The sequence below is a fragment of the Bactrocera neohumeralis genome, chromosome 6 (genome assembly GCF_024586455.1).
Source record: "Bactrocera neohumeralis isolate Rockhampton chromosome 6, APGP_CSIRO_Bneo_wtdbg2-racon-allhic-juicebox.fasta_v2, whole genome shotgun sequence".
NCBI lineage: Eukaryota > Metazoa > Arthropoda > Insecta > Diptera > Tephritidae > Bactrocera > Bactrocera neohumeralis.
In genome coordinates this window covers 23,325,395-23,343,402 of record NC_065923.1, presented here as the reverse complement: position 1 = coordinate 23,343,402, position 18,008 = coordinate 23,325,395, and the positions used below count along the sequence as shown (strand labels likewise).

The 18,008-nt window shown below is 30.7% G+C and overlaps 1 protein-coding gene across 2 annotated transcripts in view; it reads right to left on the bottom strand.

Moving 5' to 3' along the window:
• Positions 1-18,008, bottom strand: part of LOC126761066 (capon-like protein) — a 324,975-nt gene that overhangs the window by 11,909 nt on the left and 295,058 nt on the right. For both annotated transcript variants that reach the window (XM_050476992.1, XM_050476991.1), the window contains exons 6-9: positions 17,667-17,844; positions 8,445-8,548; positions 2,227-2,397; positions 347-469 (exon numbers count right to left, since the gene is read on the bottom strand). In XM_050476992.1, coding sequence (XP_050332949.1) covers positions 347-469; positions 2,227-2,397; positions 8,445-8,548; positions 17,667-17,844 — 576 coding nt within the window. The remainder of the gene's footprint in view (positions 1-346; positions 470-2,226; positions 2,398-8,444; positions 8,549-17,666; positions 17,845-18,008) is intronic.

Below are 18,008 nucleotides of genomic sequence, written 5' to 3'. Positions count from 1 at the left end.
ATATTGAAAACATATATATAATAAAATATACAAAATAAAAAAAATTTATGATAAACTAAAAAAAAGTTAAAAAAAAATTAATATAGTAAAAAATTTAAGAAAAATATGTATATAAAAAAATTAAAACTAAAAATTAAAAAAAAAAAATTAAAATCAAAAATTTTGTCAAAAATAAAAATATGTAGAAAACTTTTCTAAATCATGCTGCATGCAAATACAAAAAATATTGACGTCAGTTGCCAAATGAAAGCGTTAGGGTTTAAACCCATGCTGCACTAAGTGTTGCAAAAAATTGGTAAATATTACAAGAACAACAACAAATATAATTGTTTACATATGTACATACCTGCGGTGCCATGCCGATATTGGCCGAAGTCAGTCCGGCGCTCTGCTGTTCGTTGTAGGCGCCCAGCGATGCCAGATGCTCGAGCAGCTCGCGATTCTGCTGCAGCAGTTGCTGTGTGCGTGCCTGAAATCGGCCAAAAAATTATTGTTAATAACACTCAAAACTATAGCCTCTTTTGCTAATGCTATTTTCAATATCATTCTGAAGTAGTTTATAATCGAGTTTATTACAAAATCAATTCAATTTGAAACTAAGTGTTCATTAGGCAAATTAAATCGTAAAAAGGTATTTTTAAAATAATTTAAATATTCGGTTTGCTATTGTTGGAAAATTTTAACTTGAGAATCTTTGAAGTTCTTTGTTTTAAATTAAATGATAATCAAAATGGGCTGAATTTGATTTGAGTATACTATACTTATACACACATTTTCTAATTTTCAAAATCAGGTTAATTAATTCATAAATTTAGTTTCTTGTAAATTAAATTTTTGTTTTAACTTGGTATTAAGTTTTAATTTACATTAACAAAAAAAATAGTTAAAATTTTTGAGTTTTGATTTTAATTTGCCTTCTGTCACTTTTATTCAATAATTTTCTCGTATATTCCTAATAAAAAATTTGAAAAATTTATTTTCGGAAAACAATGGGATTGATTTTGTTTTCTTGTACTAATTTCAATTCTAACACCATTTACACAAAAATACTGAAGCCAATTTTTTATTCGAAATATATGTACATATTATACGTAATATAATATATATAAAGTTCGTTGGGGGTACAGCATATAAACTTCCTTCAATTAAAAAAAAACATTGAATATTTAAAACACGTTACATGTGCCTTTCGTTCTTAAATTTTTTTCAAAAAAAAATTTCCTAAAAATTTCAAAATTTTTCAATTTTTTTTTATTTTGTTTCATTTTTTTCAAAAGCGTATAAATTCTATTTTTTTTTAATTTTTGAAAACTATCATTTTATATAATATTTATAACACGTTGTGCTTGACTTTGTTTAATAAAATTTTTTAACAATAAAATAAAAAAATTTTAATCTTGAAAATTTTTTAATTTTTTTTAATTCTGTTTCCTAAATTTTTTTCTTACCAAAAAATCTGTTTTCGAAATTTCAAAATTTTTCGAAATTGTTTATTTTTTGATTTCACTTCATAATTTTTCTTTTTTTAGCAATAACGTATAAATTTCGTGTTTTGGAAAATTTGTGTTTTATAAAATCTGTTTTCGAAATTTTTCTAATTTGTTTGCCTAAAAATGTGCGCTTTAGGGTACTTTATTTAGAAATTAAGCTTACAATAAAGTAATTAATATTTTTAGTTCAATTTAATCTTCATTAAATTAATCATTAAAATTGTGTTCTCTTATCAATTAATAATGGAAAAGAATTCGTATCTTTAATTTTTAATTCTTAATATTGAAAAATATAAAATTTAAGATATTGGAACAAAATATGAAAATAAATAAAATTTAAATTTTTATATAAATATTTTTGTATGAGGAAACAATAATTTAAGAATAAAATAAAAAAAAATATTAAATTACTATTTCAATATATTTTTTTTTTTTTTTTGTATTATTAATAGTATTTTAAACTGATTATATTAAGAACAATGCTCTTGGATTTTGGATTTTTATTTCTAGAATAAACGTTTTTATAATTTTTTTGAATTGCGTTTATTGAAAAAGTTTTTAAATGAATTTCGTATGTTATATGTTAATCACTTTATTTCAATTCGAAAATAAACGTATATCATTTTCTTATAAATTTTTAAATTTCTCATTTCACTGAAATATTCAAGTGAATCATTTATATGCATAACACTGTATTTTGTAGTGCTTAGTTTTAATACTAGAATTTAACACTCACCTGAGCCTCGATGCGCGCATTTGTTTCCGATATAAGCTGCTCGCGCACCAACATCAGCTGTGCCAATGCCTGGCGCGTTTGTATGGCCTGCTGCTCCAATTGATCCTTTAGTTTGTTGATCTCATGACTGGGCGACGACGGTGTAGTGGGTGATTTGTCTTCGTCAGCGGTCTAAAAAGAAAGCGGTTGAGAGTGGTATAGTTACATTCAATGATTTGGTTTGGATAATATACGTGGATTAAATGGAAGGGTTTAGATAAAAAACATAAATGTTAGAACAATGCCTATTCGGAGATATAACCTGTTGAACACAATTAAATATACGTTTAAAACAGATTATAATATTTTATTAGAAAATCAAGTGAGTTAAAGCATTATATTTTGCACGAATATCAGTCAATCTCTTAAGACTCGTTTTTACCTTGTTGCAACAACAACAAACATCGGATCTGCAGAAATGTGGATAGTGCTGAATAAAAATAAATAATGATAATCTAAGGGAACTCAGAACAAGTGAGTTGTATAATTAAATTAGCAAGGAGCTAAGAAAAAAAGTAACACCGAGTTTGTATACAATTTTGTAGTTATAACGAAATCAGGTCTTTGGAATTATGAATATGTTGCAAAAATGTATTGGGGAGTCCACTTCATTATGAAAAAATGGCCTTAAGCGAGCCATCAATTCACCTCTGTTAATGACGATAACATGGAACAAGTTAAAGGATCGTATCAGTGTGAAATTTTCGAGAAATCGATTTTCTTGTAGCAATATCGGATAATATACACTATAATAAGCTTTCTTCCTAATTTTGAAATCGAAATTCAAATTATTATGGTCGGTAGAGCGTTTCTTGTAGAAAGAGAGCAGAGTGGGAAACGGAGCGAACTCCAATCTTTAAACGCGTTTTTCTCAAAATGGTGTTTTTCAAAACGGTTTCCATTCTCAAAGAAAGAGTTTTGAAGATATCTAGTTCTAATTTGAAGAGAACATTTTTAACGTCTTTCTTTTATTTTTTTTTTTTGAAAGCTTCCTATTTTTTCTATGATAAACTGTCGAAAAAAGGGCCAAATTCGATACTTTTTGTTCAAATCGCCGCCATTTTGTCACTTAAAAAAAAACAAAAAAGCTTTCATAGCACGATTGCAACTTTCCTATAGATTAATAATCTTTTTTAAATTTTTTTTTAGACCGAAATTGCGCCCACAATCGTGGACATCGTACAGGACCTTTCTTATACGTGTTATCCCAACAACAATTTATTTAACTATTACACGCCCAATAAATAAACAAAAAATCATATTGCGTTCAACATGAATGTATTTATTTATAAAAAAAAACCGGAGCAATGAGTTAATTTCAACATTAAAAAAATTGCGAAAATCAGTGATTTTTCGGAGGGTCACAATGAGACAATCCCTCAAAGAAACAGTGTTTGAGAATACATCAACGAAATTGCAGAGGATCTCAACATCTCATATGAATTGACGCCAAATATTTTGGTTAATTTTTTGGGTATAAATCGTATTAATGGTAGACTCATACCAAAAAACGAATATTTGGCAAAAAAGACATCGAGTAGAGGTTACAAAAGAGCTGCTTAACAACTTAGCTGATATTCTACATTAATTATCAAACGCATCATTACTAGTGGCCCTAAAAATTTGCATCCGAAAAAGTAGGAGTAGGAGTTAGAAAAAGACAAATATATGGGTTTCGGCCTCTTTGACTAAACAGCTCAACATTAAGGTGTGGGACTTATGAATAAAACGTCGAAACTGCCAAACAATTTGGCGAATGACACTGCAAAAATGCTCAGAAATTCGTCGAAGAGGTTCATAACAAAATTTATTTATTGGATTTAGCGTTAGCAAGCTTGTATTGACTCAAAGGAACCTATTTTGAAAGCGATAATAAAGAATTGTATTAGAATACCTGAAAATGTTGTTTTGACACACCTACACATGTATATACCAACACACAAATAAGCCATAAACACGACTTTCACAAATATTAAAATAAACATTCGCCGAAGAGTGCGCGATGTGCCAATTATTTTTAATGTGCGCACACGATTATCAAAGTGTGGTTACGCCCACCAAAATCATGGGAGTAAATCAGCGCTAAACGAGCATTTCGCCTTTGTTGTTGCTATCAATCGAGCGTTTTTCGTATGTGTTTAATGGCTGATTTATTTATTAGCGTTTTGGCTATTTGAAAACAGACAACCAAATTAATAATCAAAATCGATTTTAACGCGAGTAAACAAATAAATAATAAAAAAATAACAAAAACAACAACATATATACGATGTTATCGATTTGTGCAACAAAATTTGATGGGCTGAAAGGCAAATTTTTGATGAATAATTTATCGCCAGCGTATTGCGACCAACAACCCGCCCCTGGCGATGGCGAAGAACTCCGCAAGCTTTTAGGAATTTATTGTAAATGCGCCGTTAGACTATCTGCATATAATTCGCCGATTTGCACTTAGTTATGGAGGATATAAAAATCGCGTCGGCATTTCGGCCGAGAGGCGTTGAAATAAAAATTCCACACCAAACGGCGGCGGCGGTCGCGTCGTTTGCGGCTAAATTCATCATAAAAATTTCAACGTTTGCATTTGTTTGCCGGTTTGCGAATCCATCATTTTGCTGGACCAAAATACATACATATGTATGTGTGGGTGTGTATACTTATTGTTGCACTATGCATGAGTAGGCCAGCCGATCGGTGTTGTGGCACTTTGTATCGCTGATTTTAGAATTTCGTGCTAATTTTGGCGCCGTCTGGTTGCAGGTTGAGGCAAAGAAAAAACAATTCGAAATTCAGACTAAAAATAAGTTAACATATGTATGGTAAATACTTTGTGGCTTAAATGAAATGAAACAGACTTTTATGGGTAGTGTGATAACTGACGGAATGTATGCTTACCTAGATGGAGCTATACGTAAACATTAGGGTGGTTCAGTACAGGGAAATGTAAAATTTTATTGCATAAAAATGTTTCCAAATGAAACCAAAGGTCAAATAATTTATTTATCTGCCATGTTTAGAATTTATTTATGACTGATATTAGTTTTCAGAGAAAATACTTTAACTTTAACGTCCGCACAACACATCTCAACAGTATACAATCCTATCAAGATGTATTATACTAGTATATTTATTAGTCTTGTTACCTATTGAGTGCACAAGACTAATATAATTCGACCATTTAAAATGTCTAATGCCCACCTTAATGCATATATGACTAATATTTGGCATATGATTTGAAAATATCGCATAAACACCAACCTATTTACGAGAGTCTGGAATTATTTGTGTACACCTATGTCTAACTAAACAAAACGTATTTATAAATTTTAGCACCAAAAATAATAATTATTCAATTTTTTGAAACTTTTTTGCTTGTGGTTTCAGTAAGACATTAATGTTCTGAATCAGTAAATGTGTGAGAAAATTTTATCACTTTGCTATGGTTACGTTGTAAATGATGTAATATGAAACAATAAAAATTAGAAACAAAAATCATATATTTTTTATTTATTAAACAAAAACCATCAAAAGGACAAGTTTTTAAAGCAATTATTTAAACTTTTAATTTTTTACGTAATTTTGATATTATTGCCAATTTTTTTCTGTGAGAAAATCTTTTTCGATATTTTTTATATATGCTAACTGTAAGAAATTATTATTTTATATAATTTTTTTTATAGATTTTTAAAATATTTAATATATTGTATAATTTTTCAACAGAGATTAAACCTATCCTGAACTATTGTGCGGTAGAATTGGACCTATGAAGTCTGATAAATCGGTAAAAATTAGAAAATAGCAAAAAATAGATTTAAGCTTTCAATAGCATACTTTTAATCAAATTTTAAAATAAGCAAAGCATTGATAAAAAATGTATAGTTATAAATCGATCGTTAAAATAACAGTTTCTTATGAAAAGCTGTTCAGAAATCGTATTCGAAAAATTATAAACTAGCTATAACAATATATTATAAGAGACATATATAGTTGTAAGAAGTATATTTCAAAAATATAAATTATATTACGGTATTGTTTATAAGATAGCGACAGGGAACATATGTGGACTTTGAACCAAGAAAAAATTAAATTGATTTTTAAAAACAAAAATTATTTGACTGAAAAATTTTGATTTTCGTCGAAAAAATTTATATAAAAAATAAGATTATAAAGTACGGATGAAATATCAGCAAAGAGTAGTGGCACAAGTTTTCAGGCCAATTATAAAAAGTCAGTCCTAAAACATAAAAAATTACAAAAATGTTTTAAATAAAATTTTTGAATAAAAAATATATATTTTTTATCGAAATTCCGGATATAAATTATCGATAACAGAATTTATCGAATTCGAAATAAAGAAGTCATTATATAAATTATCGACGACAAAAATGTTAGACAAAAAAAATTTACCAATAACAAAATTATCGATAACAGAATTTATCGAATTCGAAATAAAGAAGTCATTATATAAATTATCGATGACAAAAAATTTAGACAACAAAAGTTACTGATAACAAAATTATCGATAACAAGATTTATCGATTTCATAATAGTACTTAGAGACGTAGCCTTTGGCGATATTTTACCGTAAAAAGCAAAGTTTAAATTTTCTTTATATCCTAACCATTGATATTGATTAGTTTAGATGGCTGATCTAGAGAGATTGCACATGGACTGCTATATGTAGTGCTTTGTGAAGGCATAGAAAAGAATAAATCCTGTGTTCGAACTTAAAAATTAGCAAAACGTTTAGTAGCCAATACAAATTTACACAGACGTCTAATTTCCATTCCCCCCAGTTCGGTGGGATGTCTGAAAATGTGAGCTGTCAAGTATTTAAGTCTTGATCGGTCAGGTGTCTGAAGGTATGAGCTCCCAAGTATCAATGGTAGTTCAATGCGATTTGTTCCATTAAATCATTGATATACATTAAATCATTGATATATATATAATATATACATTTACAATTGATAAAATCTTACAGTATCCGAAAGCAATGAACCGATTGTGTCCGTAATTTAGTTAGCGCCGGCTTCGAAGGAAGGATCAGTCGTTAAATATTCGTTCTCATGAGAGCTTTGACGCATTTGAAATGGTTAAACTTACTGTTTGGCTCACTTATTATTATTTTATGAAATACATGACTAAAAGATCGACCCAGAAATGAAATTATCGACCTTGTTAGAAGGCAAAACCTTGCAACGCACAACTAAATAAAGACTTGTTGTTCTGGAAAAGACAAACAGAGCAGGCACTACCTTACAATTAGACTTCAGAAAACATGTATCTGGCTACTTGTAGATATTTAAATGACAAACATGTTATAAATATAGCTGAGTCTCTGTGCTGTTAATACAGACTTGCTGTGAGCCTCATAAGCCGACTATTAAAATTCGAAAGGAATGGCATAAAAATTCTAGTAGTAGTGCTAACAGGTCACTGTCTAACTGGCAATTAAACCAGAATCGGGTGTCTAACAGACTTGCTGTGAGCCTTTTTGAAGATAATTTCATAAGCCGACTATTACGAAAGGAATGGCATACAAATTTAGTAGTAGTGCTAACAGGTCACTGTCTAACTGGCAATTAAACCAGAACGTCTAGAAGCACCATATACTGTTTATTGTAGAAGTTGTTAAAAGGTGGAAGAAGAAATGTGAATGCAAATCTTTGTATACGAAAAGAATAGCAACTATCGGTCGAGAGTTTCTTGATGATGTTTTAGAGGTTGTACAGATAAAATTTTGGTACTGCTGAACTTCATCAGAAGCACGGGGTGGTTCAGAGAGGATACAGATAGAGTGAGGGAATTTTAGTCTCTTTAGTATCATAATGAGCCTCCTAAAGGCCTAGGTGCAGAAAACCACTCGACCTACATACCTACCTACCTTGACGGCCAAATGTTAAGAAGAACATAAAATGCGAATATCGTGGGAAAATTGAAAAGATTTTGATTCTAAAAATATTTCAAACTTAAAGTCGCAGCGAAAAAGATATTACAATTGTCAATTATTTAAAGATTTCACTGTTTACTATCTTAAAAACTATTTACTACTTGGAGCAAAACTAACTTTTTGTACATCTTTAAATTCACCACATGAGGTGTGTGACTCGGCTAAATTATTGTTTTAAAACGTCTATAGACTTATGGCCTTAGCACTATTATATCATTCAAAAACTTACCAACAAACTGGGTGACTTGCGCATATTCGAACTGGTGTGTGGCACCAATTCCAGATGATTCGGTCTTTGCGGTGGCTTTATGTCCGTCACAGCGGTCAGCGGCTCTGAAATGATAAATATTATTCAATTTAAAAGCGATTTACTCTTACATACTTGTATATAGGCAATGAAGGGCAAAGTCGTAAATTAAAGGTAAATATAAATATTTACAATTATTATTATTTTTTTTTTATTAAAAATTGCAACATGTGGTGCCACAATTCAATGTTATTTAAAAATAAGCTATATCTATCTATATTTTTTGTTTTGATTTACCATATATACATCCATATTCATATACACAATCGTAGCATGAGCTCACCTGCGCGCAAACCATTTGGAAATTTTCAATTTCGAAACAATTAGTTAATTATTGTAAGTATGGCAAGGTCTTAAGTTCCGCGCCATTAAAAGTTAATAGCCATTTTATAGGCGCCAAGAGAATGATCCAAAAACTATATGATTTACATCTAAATAAGTTTACGATATTCAAAGTAGTAAAAACCATTTGGTCTTATTGATTTGAGTAAAATTCCGTTCGGGCACGTAGGCTTAAGTGTAAATATGTATGCATGTGTGCTCGGAGGTGTGTTAGTGGCAGCTGGCTGCTCTTTCAGGGAACCAGGTGCTCAGGGTACCTTAGTGTGCATCGCCTGCCAGGAGGCTGTTGAGCAAATATATCAATATATATTTATGCGCATATATTTCGAAAATAATTATATATACTTAATATAAGGTGTGAAAATCCCTGCGATTAAACCAATTCTCTGGAAGCTCACCTTTAAGTCATTTAAATGATTGCTGTACAAATTGCTTTTAATTTTTATTCCTAACTGCAATTTAATTTGTTATTGTTATTAACCTTTTAGCTCACATCAAGTGCAAAATTTATTTCGCGTTTACCGCGTACATACTTATGTATATACACGCATGACTCTTATATGTTTGTAGGTGTTCCATTTAGTTCCTTCGTGTATACGAATTAATCTATTTCAAACGCTTATTTATTGGAGTGTGAAAATCGCGCGGCTAAAAATGCCGACTGTTGATGTAAATTTTTGCACGCCGCACTTATATACATATATACAAACATATATCTATGTGTACTTGCAGTCAGGTGGGAAATATTTTTCTTTTTATTTTTTATGGAATGCGCATATTTTAATATCGAGAACATGCCAGAAATATTTGAAATTTCCAAAGTTATGGAAAGAAAAGTCCCACCGCAGCAATTCAAGGCTTAAGATGTGAAATTAAAAAAAAAAAGATTATATTTAATCTTTCAATAGGTTATACCTTTATAAATCACACCTTGAAATTTTAAATCGATATCTCAAACAATTTTTGTATTACAGCCTTCTAAAAGGAAGCCGCTCAGTTTAATCAGCTTAATCGGTTTAACTTTAAACATGTTTTTTCAAAACAATGTTTTTCTAATTTTTTGAAATACCGGCGTTTTATCAATTTGTAATTTTTTGATCTACGGACAATACTTTAAGTAAAGAACTTTGTTTTAGCCTCATGGGCCGGAACCTGTGCAGCAGTGGAGGATCGTTTTTTATAGCGTCGGAGGTCACGTCCAACTTCAACAATGCTTAATTTGATTTTTCAACAATTTTACTGTGTATTCTTAAATTAATAAATAAGTATATCATTAAAATTTTAAAACCACTGATTCACTACTTTTGTTTTTATTCCCAAACATCACCTCTTCTCTAGGCCGTTACATTATGTATGTCCCTTAAGGGGGTTATAAACAATTAGAATTTTCAAAAAATCGATTTTATTTTATTTTTTTTTTAATGTAAATATATTTAAGAATACACACAGACAGACATACATATCGTTACGGTGAATATTTTCGAAGTTACACGCAAATTCGAAAAGGCGTTTCAGAGCCAGCTGAGTGCATTCCAAACTTTAATCGCGTTTTTATCAAAATGGTGATGTCAAAGTCGGCGACCAACTTTACCAACTAAAACCGGTTAGTCTCAAGTTTTTAACAATTAATCGAATATTTTTGTTATCCATAAATATGTTCTTTTTTTAGAAACAATTTAAGGCCGAAACTTTGTCCAATAATCGATTTTTTTTTGAGAAACCACCATGTTGTAAAAAAATTTTATTTTACTTATTCCTTCAATTTGCTTTACTATATTTAATATTACTTCAACCAAATCTGTTTGGTTTTTAAATTTCAGAGGATTCCAGTTCAGAGATAAAGTGGTCACCGCAAAACGTCTTTTTTGAGAGGAGCTCGCGGAGATCAGCTTTGGTTCTTTTTTAATTTCAAATATAGATTTTTACTAATTACTATGTTTAAGTTAAAAGATATCATGTGTACATTTTTGGATCAATAAATTTAAAAGTTTTCTCAGAAAAAATCTGGAAAATTCGCTTTTTTTCGGCCTTCTAACTGTATATAACCGCCTAATATAATAAGCTAGAAATCGGTGAGCTTTCTATTCAGCAGATCAAAGCATGTATTTAAAAACTTTTGAACAACTTTGTTATAAGACCTCGGTTTTTAGAGGTAGAAAATTCGTATGCATCCTTAGTTTCAGAAAACCTGTCACTTTGTGTTGCATTCAGAAAACCCGGTTGTTGGATAGGTTGAGTATGCGGATAAAATAAGTATGACCTATCGTATGGCGTGCTTGCTTGCTTCAATTTTCAGGGAGAAGTGTGAATTTAAACTTTTGTAACCAATTGTGGTGTATAGTTTTCCTTCGCCTGTGCTTCCAGCTTTTGTACACCTAACTACATGGTCTCTTTGAGTCCTTTTTTAATTTAAGCTAGCTAGATGGTCTCTTTGAGTCCTTTTTTAATTTAAACTTTTGTAACCAATTATGGTGTATAGTTCTCCTTCGCCTGTGCTTCCAGGGTTTGTAGAGCTAGCTAAATGGTCTCTTTGAGTCCTTTTTTAAAGAACTCGCTGAATAAGATAAGAGATATGGAACATTTTTTAATTATCAAGATAAAGATATCATTTTTTTGGTTTCCATATTGTCGACGTCTATTTTCATTAATATTTTTATTATTCAAAAGGCAAGGCAGTGGAAGTTTACAGTGGTGCGACTAAATTATCGACATATAAATGGTAGGCACTATCTGAAAGCTATTTGTAGAAAAGAGAACTATGTGAGCTTAAGATTGAACATGTCTTCTGGAGGAACGAAATTCTAGAGTATCAACGAAGGTTTCTTTGATTTGTTTTATAATATTGATAAACTGTTTTTACCAAGATTCTTATGAGGTCTGATGCAATATTAATAAAAATTGTTGTAGCAGCTACTTAAGCGCTTATATCCACTTATGTGTACAAAAAAACCAATTGTTTACACATATATCGAATATACATATATTTGAGAATATTTTCCGAAAATTTTAAGCTAACTTTTGATTTCGTTTATTCGACACCGAAATAATATTTATCAGGTAATTATCGAAGGAGCTCAAAAAGCTTATGATAATAATTTAAATTTTTTTAAACCACTTTGTGTAAGTAAAATTTTTTTCACAAAGAATTTGTTTTTGACACCTGTCATTGCTATTTTGACAAATTTTCGTACGTCGATTAGTCTTCTATCAAAAAAATAAATATTTTTACTTTGCGATTTAATATAATTTGAAGCAGAAAAATCGTTTTCGCCACTGGAGATCAAGATTAAGGGAATTAAAATTTCTTCAAAATGAATAGTCGATTATTGAAGCAAATTAATCTCAGTAAATGTGCTTTATACTGCTGCACGTATCTAAGCTCCAGTTTGGTAACAATTATGTGATATTATGTGAAGTTTGGACTTACACAAAAATTTGGAACTAACTATATTATTTCCTTGACTAAACTCATGTCTTTAAATTAGCACACTCCATAGATCTAATCATCAGCGGATTGAGAACTAAATTAAACAATTATTTATCTAATTTATTTCTAATTGCCTGCCACTAACAAAAATGGGTGTAAAATGATGTTTTCAATTTGATTTTTGCTATTTCTTACTTATTGCAATTTGTTTATCCATATGATTATTGAAAAACAAAAATGTAAATATAATTGTGAAGAACTGTAAACATCATAAATTAGCATTTTGAATATTCGCCGGGATGTCAGAATATACAAGGATATCCTAGACGGATTTGCTAATAAACAATAAGTAAAATATGGCCGTTTCCATCAATTTCAAACTATGAAGTAGATGATATTTTTATTGATGGAAATGAAGTGCTTTATTTAATCGGAAGTACTATTGCATATAATGATATATGAAATCAGTCAATAATGAGCAAGTACTCTTAATAATCATCAGTCTTTAATATTGGCAGGCAATTGACTGCAATGATTGACAGTTAGTTTAAAAATTAATAATTCTCACTTAGAATTTGATTCGTGAGATATTTATTTGAAATCGGTTTTTGAAAAGAAATTTATTGCAGGGAAAACGGCTTTAAGCACTTAAGAATTTCAGAAACACGATTTTTGGACATAAATTGAATGTATATAGGGGTGATCCAAGTAGAGGTACTTCAATAGCGACAGATCACGCGTGAGTCCAGTAGGCAGTGAGCAAACATAGCAGCCGTAGCTTAGAGTGTACACAAAAACCGTGAAGAGTCGATTCGGCGCCGTTCGCAGTAACTCGGACTGACGTATGGAACGATGTCGAGATCTTAAATTGAAAGCATACAAAATACCCATTTCTGGCTCGTGGGTATGAAAACAAGCAAAATTTCCACATTTGGAACGAAAAGCAACCTGAATAGATTCAAAGGCTACAATTTCATCCAGAACAAACAACCTTTGGGTGGGCCGGTGGAATCATCGGTCAATATTTCTTGAAAAATGATGCCGGTAAGAACGTAACCGTTTATGGCGACCGTTTTTGTAACCGACTATTTGATGCCTGAAATTGAAGCTCGTGATTTCGGCGACCTTTGGTTTCAAAAAGATGGCGGGACTTCCCACACACTTCAGTGAGCATATATTTCACGTTTTGGGACGGTCGATTGGCCATCAAGATCGTGTGATATCGCTACTCTCTCTAAAATCATAGAAAAATATTATTTTAATTGAATTTGAAGGCACTCGACCAAACAAATATTGTAAGATCCAATATAATGAATAAAATAATATCTCGAATGCTTTGGTACTAACCTAAACATAATCTTTTAATATATTACCTTACATTTTTCCAAGTCACAACCAAAACTGGTATTATAGTAAATGCTAAGTGCTTATGTCTCCTAACTAACTCAAAATATAAAAACATATTATTTTCATTTCATATTTTTATGTTTGTCAAAATATGAATTTAGAAATTGCGAAAACGCACGTAAAGGCCGGTCATTCCACTATGACATCATCCGGTGTGGTGGGTTCAACGACAACGCCTAACGGCAAACGCAAAAAATGTGAACTTTGTCGAAGGCAGAAAAGAACTATGTGAGTCCTTGCTAAGGTCATGCGTGCTGTCTTCAAAACGTCAATAAAAATAATTAATTTTTAATGACTTGCGGCTCAAAGAGAAGAAGTGCTACGAAAAGTGGAAATAATAAAAAATTAGATTTGCAAAACATTGCCTGTTGACAACAGCTGTGATTGCTCCAATTTCTTTCTGTCTCTTCTTCTTCATGTTCACCTCTGTTTGGAATTTGCTAACAAGCTCGTAAATTACAGTTTCATTAGCTGCTGGCGACAGTCAGCACGTCAACGCCAGTGGAAAATTGAAAATAGAAATTGTCGAAATTTTGTTTGACTACAAATGAAATGAAGCTGGCGTGTCAATTATTTGCCAAAAAGGATGAGCTCATTTTGCATTAGTTATGACGTGGCAGCGCAATTGTGGTCGGCGTGTGTATATATTTTTGATTGGGCCTGTGTTTTGTTGAGGGTATTTGTGATATTTTTGTTATACTCAAGTGGGATTTCGATAATAAATAGGCATAATTTGGAAATTTTCCGACTTTGAAAAGTTTTTTTCTAAAAAAATATTATATATACATATATGTATGTATTTATAATTTTATAAAAATATTTTATTTAGCATTTTGTTTAAAATTTCTTTTCGAATAAAAAAATAAGTTTTATTTAGTTTTCAAATTTTATAGTAAATACATTGAAATATTTTGTAAACTTTAAATAAAATATTTTTATATTTTTGTTTTGAAAAAATATATTTTACTTGCTTTTCGAATTTTACATATTTTTCCCTCTGAGAATTTTAAATATATATAATTTTATAAAAAAATCTCATCTAAAAAATACTTTATTTAGTTTTTAATTAAATACAGATGTAAATTTATAAAAAAGAATTAAAAAAAAAAAATTAAAAAATTAATAACATTAAAAAATAAATTATACGTATTTAATTTTTTTATAAATTTTTCAAAAATGTATACATATTTAATTTTTTCTACTAATTTTTTAATTTTTTTCCTTGTAAAAAAATATTTTATTAAATTTGTTTGTTTCAAAAATGTGTAATATTTAATTTTTTTATAAATTTTTCAAAAATGTATACATATTTAATTTTTTTATGAAAAATAATTTGTTTTTACGTTTAAATTCATTTTCTATTAATTTTTTTCAAATTTTCTTTCCTTGTAAAAAAATATTTTATTAAATTTGTTAATTGTAAATTTTTTTTAAGCATTTCACCAACAAAGAAATTTATTTAATAATTTATTTTTATTATTTTTTCATTACTATGAACTCATGCTGGTGACTAATTTTTCTTTTCCTTACACTCAAAATAATATAAAATAATGTAAATACATGTATAAGTATATATCGACACTCGCAGAAGCACATATATTCCTACATACACTCGCCACACACACACTCCCTCCTGCATTCTGCATGGAATTGCCATCAAAAAATGCGACATATTTCACAGTTATGATATTCGTCGGAATGTTTTTTTATTTATCAAGCCATTACTTGTGCCAAAAAGTGAATTTATGCGCGTGAAACGCTTTCTCTGTGCATTGCCTGTCTGCTTATCTGTCAACCCGCCGGCTAAAAATAAGCGTTCTCGGCGCATCGCCCATTGTATGGGGGTCCAATGTGTGTCGCCGCTCGGCGGCAATGTGTGAGCTCATGTGGCATTAAGTGTCGATGATGGAGTCAAACCATGTCGAAGTGATGTGCGATCTGATGTTATGGTGATGCCATGGTTGTGAGGTTCGCTTTTTTATTGATGTGCTGCCCAAGGCGTTTTGCCAAAGTGGCATTAGCGTTATACTTTTCCAAATTTTTGTCGAATTTTATATTCATATTCTTGTTGTATTTTTTACAGTAAATATGATTTGTTGTAGCAGAAATTTGATGTCAAACATACAAAAAAAATTAAGAAAAATACACAAACAAGCTTTTTTTCAGCTGATGACGTCAAACGTACACCGCAAATGTTGCCATCAGCTGTGCGTGCCGTGAAGAAATTGTGCAACTCGCTGCCGAAAGCAATTTTCAATGCCGTTTGACAAATCATTTAGAGCAATTTCTTTTGTGACTAACGCGAGCCAGTGCTGTGTATGATAAGGGTATACTTTCGACTCTTTATGCGTTTGACTTGCAGATTTTGCTGGCCTAATCAACTTTGAAAAGTTACGTTTTAGCCTCACTGCTTGAGTGCCAAAGGAACAGTGTTCAGTTAGAACCGAGTAAATTTTCTTCATCTTAAAACAAGAAAAAACGTTAACTTCGGTGGATCTATAATTTTCAAAGGTGATTTTTTTGTACTATAGTTCGAAATTATATATGGAAAATATACTGCTAAAATCCGATCTGAAAATCGGAGATTACATTGTTGCTTTAGATAATAATCTATACCAAAGTTCGTGAATATTCAAATGCAAAAGATACTCTTGATTCCGATCGCTCAGTTTATATGGCAGCTATATGTTATAGTGGTCCGATATCGGCAGTTACGACAAATGAGCAGCTTCTTGAAGAGAAAATCACGTTTGCAAATTCAATATCTTAAAAACTGAGGGATTAGTTCGTATGTATACAGACAGACGGACGGATATGGCTAAATCGACTCAGCTCAACATACTGATCATTTATACATATACTTTATAGGGTCTCCGACGCTTCTTTCTGGGTGTTACAAACATCGTGATAAACCTAATATACCCTGTTCAAGGTATAATTACTAAATCAAGCTGAGAAATTCATTATTTATATATAAAGTGGTAAAAACAGCGGTAGCACCTAGAATTTGTTGATTAAACGAAGGTGTAGAAAGTTATCATCAAGAAAAAGTGGGGAAGCTCGAACAACTTGACATCTGATAAAGTAAGAGATTGAGACCAGCTGATTGTAGTTCTGAACATGAACGAATATATGTTCAGATGAATCCTAAACACTAAATTAAAAAAAATCTCTCGAGAAGCCTTTCGTTTTAGTGAAAATATAGTCTTTAAAAAATTCGTTCGAAGAAATAATTTTTGCAGATCTCTGATTAAGTGGAAGTAAACTGAAAACTAGTGAGAGTTAACTTAGAAAAGTACGATACAAAGCTGGCATAAGATCTATGAAATATTTTAATTTTTTTCGTAAATAAATTTTAAGCTTTATTTGTATGAAACGCGCCCCAAAGACACCAGTTTGCTAAAAATTTATGAGTAATAATACTGTGGGCAAAAAATAGTAAGACTTCTATTCTACGTGAGTTTTCGCCAAATTTTCAACCAATACCGAGCCGCAACCACCGGATTTGCCTGATTTAGCACCGTGTGACTTCTGGCTATTCAGCAAATTTAAACGATCGCACCGGAGAAATCGTTTTGAGTCAATTGAAGACATTAAATGCGAAGCGCTAGGCGCATTGAAGACTCTACTGGAAATTTACTTTAAAAACTGCTTCGAGGAATGGAAAAAACGTTGGTACAAGTGTATTGGGGCCAAGGCGGATTACTTTGAGGTGAACGATAAAGAATGAAGAATGAATTAAGAATTTTAAAATTATTAACAAAGTTTTACTATTTTTTGTCCATTTTAGTATTTTTCCACCATATCGAAATATCAACTGATTTGGTTTTAAGCACTATTTTAATTGAAAACTTTTGACTTTTAGTAAATTGGGAATATAAATTTTGAATAATTTCATAAATGGGAAATACATACATACATAAGTACTGTGTTTAAAAGAATTCATGCTATTCATTACTTCAACTTACCTTTTTTATCCAGCTCGTCATCAGTCAGCTGTTGTACCGAAATGCGTTCTACATCGAGTAACTCGGATGAGACATCCGAGCGTTCGTCGTTGTGATCCAAGGAATTCTTATGAAGATTAAATTTGTGACATACTTCAAAGGCCTGACCGACGGTGCGTACAATACGCATCGCTTGTGACTGGAAATACAAGAGGAAGAGGCAAAGAGTGTCAGTAAAATATACAATAAACAAAGTTTGGGCTTAAAATTTAATGGAAATAGAGGTGTCTTAAAACTTAACAAAAAGACAAATTTATTTGAAATGAATTGAATTTTTCTAAAACAAAAATTTATTTGAGATGA